Genomic DNA, 19,856 nt, shown 5'->3' with positions numbered 1-19,856 from the left:
AACCTCTGACATGCTACAAAATTAATGTTCACTTCTATTCCTAAATGCATCACACAACATGATGCCTTGTGCACCCATCTAACCTAATCTCATTTATAAAATCCACTTTTTCATATTCTCTACCAGTTCCTGATGTAGGGAACCACATTTTAAATTGCTCTGCAAAGACCCTTCACAAAAATGTTCGATCCATCCTATAAATACATCTACTGTTGGCATAATGTGTTCAAAAACGTCTCAAATATGTATATAGTGGGAACACATCATGTGACCAAAAAATAAAAGCTGCTTATATAGTACACATGTCCAAACATATGATATGAAAATTGACCAATAACATTAGAAGTGGTATCTCAATATTCTTCTCTAATCCTGTAAAAAAGCCTTTAAAAAAATGATTCCTATGTATCAATATAAATAGTTGTCGATATCATAATACCTGTCAAGAACTAACCAAGCACTTTTATGTCATTCGTCTGCTCTAACCCTTCTCAGGTTACAGTTAAAATAACATTGTTCAAGGGAGAGGTTACATACCCATTTCATTAATAGTTGCTCTTGCTTTTGAGACAAAAGAACCAACTTCACTTGAGTGCATTTTTGCTCTTTCTTTAAGGTCAGCACCTGTAAGTGACATTTCACATACATGTTAGCAAGCTGTAAACAGTACTGCAAATACGTCTTCAGAAGTAAAATATTCCTGTATTCCAAAAAAATTTAAGTCTACTTCGAGACAAAGAGAGTTCAAATTGTTCACATTCATTTTCCACAGATTGCAAGGAAAACATGGACTATTTATCAAAGAAAAACAAAAACAAAAATCAAATTACCCACCACCAGATTTTCACTGGATATACTTTCCAGTGACATTTTTCTTCTCATATTAAAAGTTTATGAACAATAGCATTTATACTAAAATTTCATCTGAAATATACTTCTATTTTCCCAACTGTGTCACAAAGTCTGATAAATAGGTGTTTTTCATTTTGTGCTTGTTATTCTTTTATTGGTGGATCATAAATACCTAGGTTGCATGTTTTTACATTAACTGACTACATTTATCTAAATAAAAAAATCTACAGTGGACTTAATACCATTTTTCAGCTCACTTTACTGAAACGTATTTTTGAGTAAGTTACACACCATATTTTTTGTTCTTCCAAAAAATGCTAAAACTTGAAATTTTTAATCTATTTCTTCATGAATATATGAAAATAATTCTGTTTACAAAGCACCCTGTAACTAGAGATGTTTACAAAAATGTGTTTTTAAAAATTCACTTATATGAAAAACCAACATTTTCTCTCATGAATGTGTGAACAAAAAGAGAAAGAGACAGTAATAATACTAATACCTAAATACAGAGTAGGATATGAAGCCCATCTTTCTTACAGAGGAATAATACATGAAAAAGACAAAATCTGCATATACATATTTATTCCCCGAAGTGCAACATTCCCACTGCAACTTAGTGTGTATTTTTTCCATTTCGTAAAAGTGAACCTATTAAGTTAGTCTCTTGGCACGTGTCTGAAAAGGCTAAACAAGGCGTATAACCAATGCAAAAAACTGTTTTATGTTTCTCTGCCCTGAGAATCATAATACTATCCATTCAGGAAAATGCAGACAACTCAGATTAAGTTAAGACTGTAACTCTGAATTTTAAATTAAGTGGTCATAGGCTCGCCCTTCTACCTTTCTGGACTTAACTCATGCCAGACCCTCTTGATGATCTTAATCAAATACAGTTCTAGACATACTTTTGTTGACAGCATTAGCTGAAATTCACAACTGTAGGTCTGTGAAAATCAGTATCTCAATCCAACATTTTCTGATAGACATCCAGCTTCTGTTTTAAGGTAACATTCTGAATAAAGCAGCTCTACATGTCCCCTTCTTCTTCCACCACAGCAAATTTCACTAAGACTTTTCTTCTCCTTCTACACGTCAATATAAAAACAATGAAGCATCAGTCCTGACTGCATTTGCATGCTTCCCGCTAAATAATGTCAAATTTAATTTACACTATCAGACATCTTGCCAACAGCTTCCAAACAACCTTCTAGCAGATGCTCCAATGGAAGACTGTATGACAGGCCAGTTGAGCAGGCAGTATAAAACAGGAATTACTGTGGTCAAGTCTGCATTGCAGCAAAATTGCAATTGCTACCTTACTAATTCACAATCAATGCATACAGAAATCTTGCCAGGAACCTGAAAAGCAAACAAAATTTGCATCCATAAATCCGGACAGAACTCTAAAACCATACAAAACTGCAAGCAACTTTCACAAATGCATTCATGTATAGGGTTCTGTAGCTAAAAGGAGCTTCATAAAACTTGATGATAAAACCTGCTTTAAAAGTTTTATCAGCAAGTATGCAAATGAAAAAATATCATTTCTGTGATATCAGTTAATGTCTTGGCTTCTACAACTTTGTCCAAATCATTGCCTATACAAGAACAACAAGAAACTGTGTGCTTTATGAACAAGAGAACTGTATGGCTGTGCAATCTGACTCAAACCTTCTACACACTGAAATCTGGCTCACTGGGCATACCCTTGAAAAATACATAAAGAAAACTTCAAAAGAGAGGCACTGAACCTAGAAAATACCTCTAGTATTACTGTTAAGAAAATCTACTGTCAAGATAAGACTAAGGCAATTTTTAGGTTTTGATTTATTCAGACTCATTAAAAAAATGGACTCAAACGAAAAAAAAACCAGCCCTTCTAAAACAAAACATATACAAACTGCAGACTTCTTCCTTCTTTTAGAATATACATTTCATTGAAGATATTTACAGAAATCTATTAAATTTTCAGCACAAACTTGTAAGAATAGATTAAAAGGTAGCTGCCAATTTGAAATTAATTTTTTTGAGTACTGTAAAAAAATTTCTAGCACAATAGCCGATCTTAGTGCCTTAACCAACTTCTGTAATCTTACATTTCCCTTTTTAAGTATTTCTCCCTCATAACTGTCAAGGAAATGGAAAAAGTTCTTTTCCTAACTCTTTCCTATTTTAGTCCTCCAAATCATAATAATAGTAACTGAAGCTTTTTCCGAGAGAAGACTTCTAGGGAGAAACCATTCATTGCACTCCAACAGAACACGCGCCTTGGCATCCTCTGGTTCACAGGAGATGGAACTGCCACCAACTTAATACTTTTGTTCCTGTTATAAGATTTAACCACTGATCAAAGAAATCTTGAAGAATTCCTTGACCCATATAGCAGAGAACTATTCACATGTTTCTTCGCAATCTGTTCTCAAGTCAGCAGTAGGAAAGGTTAAGTTTCTGAAGACAAGCATGAAGGAGAGTGCAGGTTCAACCAGAGACGACTTCTCTCTCAGCTACCAAAATCAAAGGCTCCTCTCACCTCAAGTTTACTACTTTAAAGTATCTGAAAATAGTATTTGCTCAACTGCTGAGAGCAACAAAGTAGCCAAGCTTCTCAAACCACAAAAACTCTCACAGAACGAACCTCTGCAACTTTCCCATGGGACACAGCTGAAATCTGTGGACACGTTTGGCCTATCTGCTTCCCCACATCCACTCCCAACAGACTCCAGAGGCTGTACTGTGGGCCCGTGACTCTACACCACACTGAATGCAGAGCTCTCTAAGCCCTTCTACCCAAAGATGTAAGAAAGGGGAAACCTGAGCTACCAGTGAGCTGAGGCAAACTAACTGCTGCAGATTTGATTGTACACTGTAATTATGTCCCCACATCCATCCGGTTTGTACTGAAGCATGAATCACTGTTTTCTCTGTATTATGCTTTCTGGTGTCTCAATGCTTTGTCTCACTGATAGAATCTCATCCACTCGGAAACATAGCAAAAGCTAGTCAAAATTAACAGGGATTCTAGGGGTCATGCTCCCCATTTCTCATGTCTCTGCTCCCAGCACTTTTTGAATTCCCTTTTAAAGACTATGTAGTGCCATTTTCAGATTACGAGCTGTTACTACAGGACAAAAGAAAAGTGCAACAGTGAAAGACTACGTTGACAGTGCGATCAGCCATCTCCTCCTATAGCTACATTAGGATTAAGACAGGTACTCTCCACTTGTGGAGAAACTCTTCTTGAAACAACTTAATTCACAGAATCATTACTTCCAAATTTGCAAAGCAAACCGGTAGGAGAGAAATTCCCTGCAGGCTTCCAATGAACAGTCCTGTTTGCAAAACACCAGTACAAACAGCAGACTTTTGGAGGTCTGCTGAGCAGCAAGTACATAAACTGGTATTTGCAGATCAGCCCTTGAAACTACTGTGAGGAAGACGCATGCTGTTTTAAATACTACCCACACTTCTACTGAGGTTTGTCAATCCAAAAGAAAATCGCTGTTTGCTTTTGATCCATCACTTTCTTATTTCCCCCCTCCAATACCAGAAGAACACAGAAAGGTTAGTGATTTTTTACATTACTTCCCATAAGTATAAAAACCCTGATGTACTCAATTAACTCTCTTTGCATGTTTTTAAACATTTGGCTACTCAATGGTTGGCTGTTGTACACGGTCAGTCTAGAGAGTTTTTGCGGCATGTGCCTGACTTGCATTTCACAATGATGCCAGAGAAAATGTTTATTTGAGAAAGCCAAGGGCAGTCCAGCAAGATAGGCATATTGCTGTTATTCACCAGATTTTTTCCACCTACACTTCTATATGACAAGGACAGCTATTTAACTTAGAGAACACACCAAAAGAAACCAAGTTTTACAGTGATTACTCTGACCCCATGCCTCTTGCCTTACTTGGATGTTTTCACACACTTTCTAAACAGAATTTATATACTGTTGAAAAGCTAAGTGTTGTGTTTGAAAGATCTGTTCCAACTTCTTTGTACAAGCCTCACTTTCCAAATACCATAAATGCCTAGAAATTTTCTTGTACAGTACTGTTCTATACTACACTTTAACATATACTTCCCAAACACACCACAAAAGCTCTAAAAGGCATAAAATTTTATGTTTTATACACCATACCTAAAATTTTAACTTTACTCAATAAATATTTTTATTAAAAAATAAGACTTTTGGAAATCTGGCATACCAAAATTAAACAGTGAAGTTATTCTACCAAGTGTCGAAAGGTGCCCAAAGTGACTTTTCTCTGAGAAGACGAAAGGAAGTGACACATGCACAGGCGTCAAATGAGGTATAATGAAGTATTAAATTCTTACCACAGGAATGTTATTTTGAGCTTGCCCTTTCATCTTGCTAAACTCAGAAAAATGGTAGTTGAAAGCAAAATAAAAATCATTAATCTATATGGTGACATTATCATCAAATCTGAATTATGCTTTTGTGGGTTTTATAAAGGAATTTTAAGGATATTAACTTGAAGTACATATCTGTCAGCAAAATAATATTCAGAACTTACTTATTACTGTGGTGTATATATTTAACCAACACTAATTCAATTTAAACAAAGTTTTGCTCACCTTACGCTTAACACTATCTCTAAATAAATGTATTTGTTTCATGAGGTATTGCAGTTTCTGTTCAAAATTGAGAATTAAGTTGTCCTGAATAGATTTCAGGATGTAAAAGCTTTATTTCTGAAATTCTTGGAAATTTGGAGAAAAAAATTGTTGGTAAATCTCTCTGAGTTTGAACTGAATTCTGTCAGCACACCAAAATTTCAATAAGGAAGTGACATCTGAGAGTATCAAAAGATAGCCTTTTGCATACTCTGTCCAATTCCTCTGTATCTTGTTGGCAAGAACTAAGAACACTGAAAACTGCAAAGCACAGAGGCACCACGTCTAATACATTTAATAACCCAATGAAACAGGTTAAGGAATTTATGAAGGAAACTTAAAATGCTTTCAACAAAGAGTACAAAACATGTACTACCTCACCAATTAAAAGATTAAGAACTGCTATGTACCCACAGCTTATTCCCACACAAAGTAATTAAGCAGACTGTGATTTAATACCCCTCCTTCTCCACACAGAAAAATAGACAAGATACTGAACTAAAATACTGAGGCAAATGGCCAACTTTGATATTCATTATAGATTAACTTATAACTACTAAAAAAAAAAAACCCACAAACAAAAAACACCCATTAGGGTACACGTAAAATCTTTCTTCAAAGGCAGATGTGTGCATCTCCTAGAGAAGCCATTGCAAGAAATCTAAGTTTAGCTGAAATCATTAGCAGAACCCCAATCAACTTTTATGAGGTTTGGAATAGCCTAAAAAGGGAGCTGTACATACATATTTGAGGACACCACCATAGCCAACTTAAGTTCAAACTTGCAAAGATTTACCAACAATTTTTTTCTCCAAATTTCCAAGAATTTCAGAAATAAAGCTTTCATATCCTGAAATCTATTCAGGACAACTTAACTCCCAATTTTGAACAGAAATTGCAATACCTCATGAAACAAATACATCTATTTAGAGATAGTGTTAAGCGTAAGGTGAGCAAAACTTTGTTTAAATTGAATTAGTGTTGGTTAAATATATACACCACAGTAATAAGTAAGTTCTGAATATTATTTTGCTGACAGATACGTACTTCAAGTTAATATCCTTAAAATTCCTTTAAAAAAGACACAAAAGCTTAATTTAAATTTGATGATAATGTCACCGTGTAGATTAATGATTTTTATTTCACTTTCAACTACCATTTTTCCATGTGTAAAGCTATACGCTTGACAAATCACAGTACAAAGTCAACCACTACTGAAATCTCTTGCCTGTGTGAAAGAAAAAACGTTTTATGCTTTGCAGACAAAATATGCACGCATTCCAGTAAGAATTCCACTGTACCTCCCAGCCCAGCCAGACCCAGGGTACTCAGATCATCAATCACTACCCATTAGAGCTACTACTGATGGTATTCTTGAATAAAAATGAGTCCAGTCTGATCAATTAAGAACCGACAGAATGCTTCATAAATATTAATTAACTAGTCTGGACCATCTTTCACAAAGCAACAAAAAAGATTATCACCTATTTGACAGAACAACAGAAAATTCTAGACTGGAAGAAATCTCTGGAGATCACCTGGTCTGACCTTCTGTCAAATGCACAGCCCTAGATTAAGTTACCCACAGTCCTTTCAAGTCTTAATACTGCTAGCAAGGGAGATGCCACCACTTCTGTGGGAAAACCATTCCTATGTTTAGTTCTTAATTAATCTTCTCACAATGAAGAATTTATTTATTTTGTCTGGATGGAATTCTCCTAAAACAACTTGTGCCCATTGCCTCTTCTTCTGTCACTGTATACATCCTTGCAAATAGAGTACTTTTCTCTGTATCTACCAAGCACAGGAAGACCAGTTATCTCTTCCCCCCTCAGCAATCTCCAACCCTCTAATCACCTTCTGCTGGCCTACTAAGTGCTGAGTAGAATAAGCACACGCCTTGATCTGCTGATGGTTCTCTTCCTGATGCAGTCCAGGACACTTGTTTGCCTTCTTCACTGCCATGGTACACTCCTAGCTCACGTTAAGCTTGCTGTCCCTCAGAACCCCTGGGTTCTTTGCAGCAGAGCTATGCCCCAGCCAGTCAGTCCCCAGACTGTTCTGCCCCTTAAGATTAATCCATTCCAGGTGCAGGACTTGATACCTATCTTTGTTAAATCTCATGCAATTCTTGTTGGCCCAGCTTTCCAGCCTGTCAAGCTCTCTCTGAATGGTGGCTCCTCCTTCCCACATAACTCCCTCTCCTTCCACTCTGAAGTCATCTGTAAACTCGGTGAGGTTTCAATTCAACCATTCGAACATTTACGAAGATATTGAATAGTACTACCAGACCCAGCATTGACCCTCAAGGAACTCCACTTGTGACCAGCTGACAGTTTGACTTTAAGCCATTAACATCACATCATCTTTTGATCTTGGCAGGTGAGCCACATTGCAAGGCCTATATGTCCAGACTGTATCTTACCAACTTGCCTAGAGGGATGCTAGGGGAGAGCATGTCAAATGCCTTGTTAAAGTCCAGGTAGACAGCATCCACAACTCTTCTCTCATCCACTGAGTGGATGGTTTCACCACAGAAAGCAATCAGGCTGGTAAAGCATAATTTACCCTTGGTAAATCTGAGTTGGGTTTTCCCAGCCACTTTCTAGTCTTTCATGTGCCTGGAAACAGCTTCCACAAACAGTTGTTCCACAATTTTCCTGGAGACTGAAGTGAGACTGACTGGTCTGTAGTTTCCCAAATCTTCCTTTTTGCAGATGGGTGTAATATTTGCCTTTTTCCAGTCCCTTAGGTCTTCAACAACCTCTCAAATATAGATGGTGGCTCTGCAGTGCACCAACTCAGTTGCATCCCATCAGATCCTGTTCATGTGTATGTGTCCAGCCGGTACAGATGGACCTTAACTCAGTCCTCCTCTACTGTCAGTGATTTGCGGTTCACTTCGGTGTCGCTTCTTGGCACAGAGACATGGGAGCTGGCCTTTCCCATGAAGACCAAGGCAAAGAGAAAATGGAGCAGTTCTGCATTTTCTGTGTCATTCATAACCAAGCTGCCAGTCCCATGCAGCAGTGGACCTACATTTTCCTTGAACTTCTGCGTGGTACTAACATACCTACAGGAGTTTTTCTTGTTATTCTTGACACCTTTTGCTAGTTCGAGCTCCAGCTGAGCTTCTTCCATCCTAAGCATATCTCTGTGTACTTGACCAATATTTTTGTGTTACACTTTGGGAGTCTGCCCCATTTTCCAAGGGAAAGGTGAATAAACAACTCCTCCAAAAATATATCATGGATACTTGAGAGATTGAAAGACAGGAAGAAAGTTTTTTTAATTTTTTTTTAAGAATAAAAAGGAATGTTCAAATCTAAATCTTTAAAAGCTACAGAACACAGAAAATAAGCTTACAATGTACTGAATATACTCCAGTGTGTTTCTAAATATTTGCAAGATTTTATGTTCAAATTGACTCTATCAATATTTGTAACTCAGATACTAATTCAGAACATTAAGAAATTAAATATCATTTCATCAAGCATCATGGTTTTTAGCTGTGAGGTATGAGAGATCTGAAAGTTAAGGATAAAGAGAAACGGAAAAAATATTACCTACTAAGCAAAGAAGTGCTAGCAATTTGCTTCTGAGGATCAGCTTTTTTTTTTATGAGGACTACTTAAAAGAAAGATCTTACTCACAAAGCAGTACAACTTACTCTCTGCCTTTCTGTTCTCTGAGAGTTCATATTTTAAACTTTAAATCAAACATGTGCATGTAACAGGTAAAATTTAAATTAAAATATTATTTCCTCAAAGATTAACCTCTTAGAGAACAATGTTCTGTTCATGCCTTTGAATAACTTTTTTTTGTTTTCTTATTCCTTAAAGATAGATAAAAATATAAGATTCACATTAACTCAGCCTATGCCGTAGAGTACCTCAAAACTTTTCAATGAGGAAGGAATCCCATGACATTTAGTTTCAGTCTCCACACAGTTCAATCCAAACTCTCATATCTTCTCATACTCAAATTCTGCCATGACATTTATTTTTTAATTTGAAATTAAACAGACATGATCACCACTTTTACATGGCAAGTATGACTTGGATCTCTGTATTTTAGTGCATTTCATACTGGGATTTGGAAAACAAAAAAAAAAAAATTACTCTAGCAATTTAAACAAATTAGGTAGGAAACAAAAACCAAAACAGTAAACAAGTCAGTAACATACCACAAAATATTAAGCAAGTGCTGAAAATCTTCTCATATAAAAAGGAATGGAGAACTCCAGAAGTTATATGTAAGTATTCAGAACTCAATATTGCAGATGCACAAAATTCTTAGAAAGTCAGCACACTACAAAGATCTAGAATGAATTGAAATGAATGTAAGTAAGGGTACACACACTTATGATCATTAGAAAGAAATTTTCATAGGTAATGTATAAGGAACCAAAAAACTAAAACCAGTACATTACCTTGGGGCCCAGCCTTAAGAGTGAATTAATACATTTAAAAGCTGGCTCTGAAGCCCCAAAGAGCTATAAACAAACAGACACTGGCTAAAAACACAGACCTTGGCCCTATGCCTACCTAACTGGGTTATATCTCAGTCTTTGGTACTATTACACAAATATATTAAGGAGGTTATGATACATTTTTCATAATTGCCTGTTAAATAACATTTCGTCTAAGAAACTATTTCACAAGACATGGTTATCACAAGGTTTTTAAAGCAGCAGACTTCATAATTCACCTTTCATAACTTAACAGTAACCACCTACTTTCTCTAGTAATCATTTGTTTTATTGACAGCAACCATGAATCCTGTTGCACACTGGTATAGACACAATTTTTTGCACACACCACCTGAACTGAGTGCAAAGAAAAATACATTTACATGTAACTTTGATAAAAAGCAAGGTGTACTCTAAATTTCAAAACAATATGAGAAGGATGTTGGCTGCAGGCATTTTAGTCAAGGGAAAAACAATTTGGCATGAAGGATGCTATGTACGTTTCCTACATAAGGAAGTAATTTAAATAAAATTATTTATTTTTTATGCAGGACTTTATATTCCTGAAGTTCTCTAAATGTGGATATATGATTTTTAAGTCAAAACTGATATTCATATTCTTCCATGTAAGATTTGCTGTCATAATTAGCATGACTTGGATATGTGCACTTTTTGCATATATCCCCTCTGTGCCACAGAAAAGTTCCCGAGAATCATCAAACTGTGAAGAACAAACAAAATGTCTGCAATTCCTGTATATTTGAGCCTTTGGCAGTATGCCAGTCCTGAGCATTCCCTCTGGTAAGATGGCAGTCTCATAGTTCCACTGCTATAGGTTATCTCATAACTTGCAATAATTTACACCCAGATCAGCTTATTTAAAGCACTAACTGCTAAATCAGTTCCCATAAATGGGATATTTCGGAAAGTACAAATTTTGGGGGTTTTTTTACTTTTTTTTTTTTTTTTCCTTTTAAGCTTTTGAATCCCAAGCCTTTCTTAAAGGCCAAGGTGCTAATTCAGACAGGTTTCCTCCTCAAATTCAGGAACCCTGAATATAAATGACCCTAACTTTTGTATATAAAGTTCTACCATCCCTTTTCAATGCCTATGCAAACTCAGACCAGATATAGATTAAAGTCAGCTGGCTCTTTTTCCATCCTGTCTGTCCAGCTCTAAATTTAGAAGCACCCAAAAATATTCCTCCTGTTAACATTTTCTGCCACAAAAAAAGCAGGTTATACCTCACATGCCTTTCCTGAATTCATCTTCACTTGCAGAAGGGGAAAAAAAAGCATCACTATAAGGATCCTAATCTCACCTCTTAAAAACAAAGCCAATTTTTTCCCAAACACCAGTCAGTTTTCTTTGTGACACCTCCATCATCCAACAAATGCCTTGGTCGCTTCCTAGTTCCTAGCATCCTCTTATGAAGCCAAAACACTGTGTAACTATCACAACAGGGCTTCCTCCAGTTTCCTCCATGGCACATGAAAGAGATCAGTACTGGTGGAAAGGTACAAAACCAGGACAGTTACCAATTTCCAAACAGTAAGTTAAGACAACAACAACTTTGATTCTGTGCTATGCTTCACTTCTAGTGACCTCTGTCAGGCTAAGTAATCAGGACTAGCAGGAGACAGGCATGGAGACTGCATCATCCTTGACTCTCAGATAGGTATAGAACCAGTGGAGAAGATCCAGGAGAAGACAGTGGTGGCAGCTGTGAAGGTGACCTAGTAAGTGGCTAGGAACCACAAATACAGACCTCTAAAGCAACCAAATCATGACAAATCTGTTTGTCCCAATCTTCAAATAATCCCTCATACAACAGCCCAGCTACTTAAAACATGGCAAGACCATGAGTTTACACCTCACATCATGGTAATAATAAATATCAGCATTTAATAAAAAGCAATGTATGTTGCAATTATTATTCAATACAGAGCTTTTTTGAAAACAACAACAAAAAAAAGTAATTCAAAGCTACTTCCTACACCACTTTTATTTCTATGTTATTTCCACAATAAGCATTACAGAAGTACTTCTTTAATCCTGTCATTCTGGTAGTCTGAACACCCAACTTCGTTAAACCACTTTTCATTTTCAAATTCAACCTTCACTAAGAGAACTTCTACATCATGCCTATAACATGATGTGCACTTACTTTCTTGGTAATGAACCATAACTGAATTCTTATTCAGAATAACATAGTTCAAATTACACAACCATAAAAGTTGCATTTTTTTACCCTACTATTTAGCTCCAAACTAATGGTTCAATCATTAATTGTGATTTTTATTTATTCTACACTTCCCATAAGAAAATCCTCTGAAGAGATTAGCACCAGAGTTCTTGGTTTTTAAATAAAGAACTAAAAGTAATTTACCGAATAGAATAAGAATGTATGGATATTTTAACAGCACTACTACTGAAAAAAATAGCATTAATGTAGCACCACATCTCATCTGTACCAATTGCAATAGCTTTGCCATGAGTCTGCTAATAGTATAATGACAAGTGACACACAGTTTTCTATCTGCTGACTAAGAAGCAGGCATTCCTAAAACTTGCTAGTGGTAAGATTCTTCATCTTTCTTCTTTAACCTTAAATGAATAGTGACATTCAGACTGAACATTCTCAGTAAATAGTACTAAGCCTTTCAACTCAAAATAAATATGAACACACCCAAAATTTTGAGCAACCTGCTGTTCGTTCCACTTTGATTTCTAGTAAATTGTCAGAAAAAAATAGACATCCTTCATTGCACTATTACAGATGACTGACTCAAATCTTTTGCATATACCATATATGTGACCACTGTACATATTTTTTTTAATGTTAAAAGGAATTGATACTGCTGGGTTTATCTATTTTGATTAGTAATAATTACAAAAATAGTTAACTAAGAGCACACCCAGTTTTATGAGCCGTAAATAGAAAAGGAGGAAGTGTGTTATGTGGTAAAAAAGAGAAAGTCAGAATCTCTTCTAAAGAAGTCCTGAAGTCAGTATTCAGCCATAAATCCTATTAAAGAAAGGAGGAGTTCTTCCTGAGAAAAACCACAACTTGAACTGTTGCGTCACCTGAACGTAGATGAAGGCATGGGTGAAAGCCTTTTTCTTCTTTTTCATTACCCTCCATCCCATCCCTTGATTTGAAAGGCATCACCCAGTATCTCTTTAGCCACTTCCCCCCCCCCCCCCCCCCAATGATCAGTATTAGTCATATTGGCGTATTAGCTGGAAACTTTTAACAGGTCAAGATTCAATGACAGTGGATTTTGTGCAGCTATGCAGAAAGTGATACTTTCAGTGGAACAGTTAAAGAAGCAGGTAAATAACACGTGTACTCTATGAAAACAAACACACCTTGGGAAGAGTATCTGTAGCAATAATCATAACTTAGTGCCTCCCAATTACAAGATGATCATTGCCTGCATACAGCAGACCACAAACAAACTTGAGGAAAGGTTTGAAGTAATAGCCTTAAAAAGATTAGATGAGGTGACTACTGAGTTTGACTGGGAACCTTTTCAAGCTATAGCAGCTGAGAACAAGGACTTCTGTGGGAAAACTCAAATAGGAGAAGAAAAGCCATCAAGGTTAAATATATGGAGCTCAGCTTTGGCCACTTTAAGTCTATTCAGAAAGCTTAAATCTTGAACTCCAAAAAAAAAAAAAAAGCATTAAAATGGCTGGCATTCCTGCACAAACATCTCTGGCTCATATTAATACTGGGCCAGCACTCAAGGCCAAAGTCTTGCCATTCCACACAGCACTGTGTGAAAAGCAAGGACTAGTAAGCATTTGAGCCATGAGCAGGAACATCTCTTAATTATGCTTTGTTCACACAAAAGTCAGACAGGGAAACAGCAGCTGCAATTCTACTTCTCATAAGCACCAAGTTAAGCAGCTCACAAGCAGTACTTCCCCTTACTCCCAGTGTCCCCAAAGGCAGGCTCAGAAAAATAAATGAAAATGCTTGCAAACAGCAAAATTTCCCATCCGTTGAAGATCTTTCCAGCACCAATGTTGCAAGCTCAATTCTATTTTCTAAGGACTTCTTATTTTAAAATACTTCAAAGATATTTGATCTCTTCTATTTTTAAAAGACCATCCAATAGACTTGTCAGCAAATTGCTTCAGAGAAAGAAAGTAAAGGAAAGGAGATCCAACACTGGAATATTACCTGCCATCTGGAGGGGCTTAACAAATTATACAGATTGGTGGTATTTGAGCCCAGAGCTCAATCACTTAAAAACCATGTCCATCCACATGCAGTCAGTAAGTTCCAGCTGGTGACAGGAACTCCAGAAAGAAATGTTAAAATATCAACAAGAGACTATTTTAGACCTATATTTCTTATAACCTACAAATCCCTGCTGCTTCACTATCAACATAAACTACTGACATTAAGGTGGAAAATACTGACGGACATTGTAGACAACTACATATCTGCACCTTTTTATCATTAAGTAGCTTTTGGGGGACTGTATTTTGTATAAAACAGGCAGGATCTGACTAAGAGTCACAGCATTTCTCTTACTTATCTTTTAAATTTTTTTTGGTGAAAGACAATTAAAGAGTTGCCTGATCTGTAAAAATGGAAGCACACATATATTGCTATTTGTTAAAACATACATACGGGATCAGCACTTAAATAGCAAAAAAAGTAAAAATTTTACAAGGACAGAATGATCTACAGAGAAATTTCAAAATTTCTTCATTTTCATATTACCTATATTACTTTTACAAAGGAAAACATTTTGAAAGGTACAAAACAAATGTCCATTGACTGCATATAGAAAAACTAAACTACATACAAGATTCATACCATTTTCATTATGGTCAGGTGTCCACTTTTTCTTAGGTCACTGCACGAACATCTTATAACTGTGAATATTTAAGCAACTCTATGCTACATTTATGTGGATTCGGTTATTTATTCTCCTCTAGCTTTCAAGAGCTGCACATTCAATCTAGATGCGGCAAAAAGTACCTTTTACTGCAGTAAACCTACAACAAAGGTGTCCTTAAAGGAAACCAGTGTAAGCGGCAGGCAAAGACAAGAGAATAGAAAGAAAAAATTTGTAATTATTGGAAGTTTTTCTTCATATTTGTGGCAATTAGCACACATACACATAATTGCATTGCATGTTATTCTATGCCATTTATAGAAGGAAGCAGATATGAAACTAGCTGTTGTAAACTGTCTTAAGATGAAAATGCCATAGATTCAGATAAATATAAAAACCTCTGCTACATGATCATTTTACTCTTTTCAAAAGCAAGTGGAAAATAATTCTTTACCATGCAATAACTATTTTTGCCATGTGTTGCGCACATGTATTCTATTTCCAGCACACATTACCACCAGGCACATGAGATCAGATTATTTTTGCCAACAGGTTTTCTCAGCTAAGAATATAAATGGCAAAGCAGGCTCAGTTCCCTCACCAATAAAGAAACCAGGTGCCATAGGCACTTAGTACACCAGAGTAAAGGATTAGTTAGCTCATACAGTGCACTGTGACAACCTACCTCAGAGAACTGTGAAGAAAACCAGCAGCCTTTCTTCACAAATCAAGATGTCAAATACCCACACACATGACACGAGTATTTCAAATGGAGGTGACTACTCAATTTGACTTAATACTTACAAAAGAGATCTGGACCTTAAGACACCACAGTGGAAAGTCAAAAGTTCACAAGTACGTAATACAAGTTGAAAACAATTAAGCTCCTCATCTAAGCACAAATGCATTTACCACTGGTGTCCTGGGTAGCAGAGGCCTAGCTGAAAGTTATTCTTATCAATTTGATATTAACAGGCCTAATCGATAATCTGTACCTTTCCGTTAAGGTGGCCTTCACCTGGTTTTAGCCACTTTAAAACCATACAGTTTTTAACCATGTTATATGGAGCTTAGACAAGTGACTGTAACTTCTGACAAAAAACTGATCCATATGCATGCCCTGAAACTGTAGCAAAAGCTCTAGCCAACATCTGAAACTAAGCCTGCAGTTTTTAAGAAGATGTAGGAGAGTCTATGACAGACATGGAATTTACACATAATAAAGATTTGATTGCTTTCTTTTAACCAGGATTTGAAGATGATGAAAAGAGTGAGAATTACATGAACTAAAATAGCCACCCTCTTTCATAATCCTGTTAAAATGGGTCTGGTATCATGTCAGAGTCAACCAAATTGCTCAGCACCTCTACTGACCTGTTATCATCACCAAACTATGAACAACTTGATATTACTAAAAGACAGAATTCTCTCCAATAAAGTCCTCTGTGTTTTCTGTGCAAAAAATAAAATTCCATTTCAAAATATGCAAGGCTGTCTTGGGAACCTAAAATGTATTTATTACAGAGATGTACAAGCAGCTTGGAAAGACAGAAAAAGTTATTGAATTGTCTTAATGCAGGTTAGGATACCAACCTGGCTTTTAAGAGATTTGAAAAAAATAAATATCTTCACTCTTACATACAGAGAACTTTTTCTCCATCCTAAGATCTGAAATGAAAGACTTAAAGCAAAAGTACACCACTGATGCAGGCCTATAAAGAAAGACAGCCAAACAACATTTTGTAATTTAAGAATATATCTCAAACTGGTAATCTGATACCTAATACTCTGAGGCGCTGCAGTTCCAGACTCCAGTAGAAAATGGCAACTGTCCACAGGTAAAGCAGTGAGAATAACCACCCCATAAGGCATCTCTCAAAGTTTGCACAAACTGCCAGCCATGAAGGGCTAGAAGTACAGAAAGAATCTTTTTCCAAAACCTGTGCTTCTACCTGAATAGTGCTGAAGATACTTTTGGACTAAAAATATCTAAGAGCACCTCCCTAAGCACTGAGTTCTTAGTTAGAGTTCACCACTGCACTCTGAAAATAGAACTGGAAAAAAGAATACCCCTCCAGGGCTGCAACACCTGTTGGAACAGGCTTAAAGTAACTTCAAGCATCCCACGAGTAAAGTCAAAAAGGAGTATGGTAATATTATAGTGATGTTGATATTCATTACCATACAGGACATTTTTGGAGCTACCCCAGCTAATGACTCAAGATTTCATTGCTGTTGTCATACAAAAACTATAGTTTTGTACTGGGTTTGACTCCAACTGGCAGGTAAGCCCTGACCCAGTTGCTTGCTCATTCCCCACCAGCAGGATAGAGAAGAGAAATAGAATGGCAAAAGCAAGGGGGGGGCGGGGGGGGGGGGAACCTTGTGGGTTTTAATAAGTATGGGGGGGGGGAGGGGGGGGAGAGAACAAACGATGCAAAAGCAATCATCCACCACCAGCAGACTGATGCCAGTGCCGAGCAAGGTCTACTTCGGAAAAACTTCTCCCCAGTTTTACTGCTGAGCACAGCGTCATATGCTATGGAGTATTCCCTTATTCAATTCAAGTCAGCTGTGCCAGCTGTGTCCCCTCCCAGCATCTTGCCCACCCTCTGCTAACTCACTGGCAGAGTGAGAAGCAGAGCGTGCCTTGATGCTTTGCAAGCACTGTTCAGTGACAGCTAAAACACTGGTGTCTTACCAACACTGTTTTGGTCACCAATTTAAAACACAGCACCATAAGGGCTGCTATAAAGAAAATTAACTCCACCCCAGCCATGCCCAGTACAAGTTTTTAAGGTAAGACCGCTAGTACTCAAAGCATTTGTTAGCACATAGGTCAACCACAGCTGAAACAATCCAAATACTTCAAAATACCCACCTGAACTGCCCTGTGACTTCAAAGAGCCAGTGAAGACTGCAGAGATATTCCTGTAGCTTTAGATATTAAATCAACAGTTATCTAGGTCTAATACACCTGGAGGAACCTACAGAGCCTATAGCTTGCTTAAAGATGGCAAATTATGCCACACGAAGGATTTTCCTGAACAGGAGAATCTCAAGCATACCAAGATGATTCTGGTCCCTTCCACGGAAAAAAAGACTGTTCAGATACAGCATCCTCTCCACTAGTCTACCCTACCAAATCAAAGACTTCAGCAGCGCTGAATCTTGCAGTCCTCAGACTTCAATACACACACACCAGAACTGGTCTCATGATGGTTATGCAAGTTTCCAGTTAAGTCTTTTTTACCATAGTCAAGTTCATCTGCACATCTCTGCATTACACACACAGGTAATTATAAAAATTTCTTACATGCTGTCATGTACTCCGATAGTCATCTAATTACAAGTTTCAATGATACAGGATAGAAAAGGGGGGTGGGGGGTGATGCATTTAAGCGAGCAGCTGTACACAAAGTTCAACACAACTTCTAAGCAATCCTGAGCAGTGCCACAAGGACTATATTCCAAAAGTCAAATCCAACTGTAACAAGCATATGAAATGCAGGAAGTCATCTACACAGGTAACCTAGCAAAAGTGGGTTTGTATAAACCTGATAGAAATACTACAGAACCCTTTTTTAAAACCAAAATTAAATGCATTGCAGTTGCAGTAGATGCATAATATAGCTATTGAAGATGCACTTCCAATGAATACAAGCTCCAATAAGCCAGTTACATCACCAAAGACATCTGTGGATCAAACCTTAGAGAAGCATATTAAAAAAAGATGACAAATACAAAGCAAAACTATTTCTGATTATTCTCTAAATATTGAAATAAAAATTTGGATATATTTTATATCCAGAAAGCAGAGTCTCTTTATAAAAGGAACTGGGAAAACAAATTGTCCAACTACCTAAGGATATTCACTGCAGAACAGAGTTTTCCCAATATAAAATGTTTTGCATCCATCTGCCATCTTTTCCATTTTAATTTGGTCTATTCTGGTAAAATCCACTCCAGAACAGACTTCACTATTTGAAAATTCATTATAGAACTTTAAGTAAGGTCTGCATGCACATTTCACTGTTCTAGGTATTCAAGTGAGGTGCCTTTCACTGCTTCATAACCATCTTGACAAGATGTTACTTTCATTTAAATTCTGGGACACACTTGAAGATGATTTTCCACAGCTCCTGCTTGTGTCAGGTTTGCACACCAAGTCACTACAAATTTCTGCTCAGGAGACTTCTGTATCATTTCTGTAACCATCCAAAAGTTCTTGAGCATTGCGTCAGTTTCAAACATCTCACAAAACCGCACAACTTCTCCAACTGTTCAGGATCCTGTTAAATTTGCTTATTCGCAAGCTATATGGTTATATTTATTCTCATTAATGAAAAGACATTCAGTGATTTGGTTATAAAAGTCATAGGTCTGAAGTTAGGCTCAAACCCTCTATTTTCCAAAATTTTCTCTCAACTTAGGGTAAACTAGATGTAAGAAGGGAACTCAAAAAGGCCAAGTTTATCCTGCTTGGCAAGAATCACCACATAACTAGAGGACGAGGACCAATTCAGACAGACTTTTTTTTTTTTTTTTTTAGGTAAATCTAGCTAAAAATAGCATGAATCTCAAGTCCAAGATGGCTTCAATTCTAATCGGGAAGGATAAAGAAGAATGCTTATATTATTGGGATAAATGAACCTTGTACATTTCCATTTTTGAATCAGATGTCACAAGCCACCCAAGAGAAGGAATGGTCAGATGTTCTGTTTCATCAGCTTTAAAAGGCAAATGTCAAAATTACATCAATTAAGGAAAAATACTGCTAAAAAGATGGCTCTCTAGCTGGCTTTCATAATTTATCTTTCACTAATGGCCTGATCTTAAATTTGTTATTCACCAGCTTCATGCTCACAAATCACAGTGAGCTACGGTCTACAGCTCATTCAAGACCAAAAAAGGAAGAACAATTGCATGGAAATATCCACAACTAGCATCCCAGCTGAATACAACCAATTACCAGAAACTTTTTTTTAAGTCTTATGCTGTGGCAATATTAGCTATGAATAAAGTTGTCTCTA

The 19,856-nt window shown here is 36.8% G+C and overlaps 1 protein-coding gene across 3 annotated transcripts in view; it reads right to left on the bottom strand.

Moving 5' to 3' along the window:
• Positions 1-19,856, bottom strand: part of AUH (AU RNA binding methylglutaconyl-CoA hydratase) — a 111,740-nt gene that overhangs the window by 77,042 nt on the left and 14,842 nt on the right. For all 3 annotated transcript variants that reach the window (XM_087742468.1, XM_087742469.1, XM_087742470.1), the window contains one exon: positions 538-624. In XM_087742468.1, the coding sequence (XP_087598594.1) occupies positions 538-624 (87 nt within the window). The remainder of the gene's footprint in view (positions 1-537; positions 625-19,856) is intronic.

This window comes from Nipponia nippon, unplaced genomic scaffold (genome assembly GCF_047370975.1).
Source record: "Nipponia nippon isolate SJK-2023a ecotype South Korea unplaced genomic scaffold, ASM4737097v1 scaffold_8, whole genome shotgun sequence".
Classification (NCBI taxonomy): domain Eukaryota; kingdom Metazoa; phylum Chordata; class Aves; order Pelecaniformes; family Threskiornithidae; genus Nipponia; species Nipponia nippon.
This window is presented reverse-complemented; position numbering and strand designations above follow the sequence as displayed.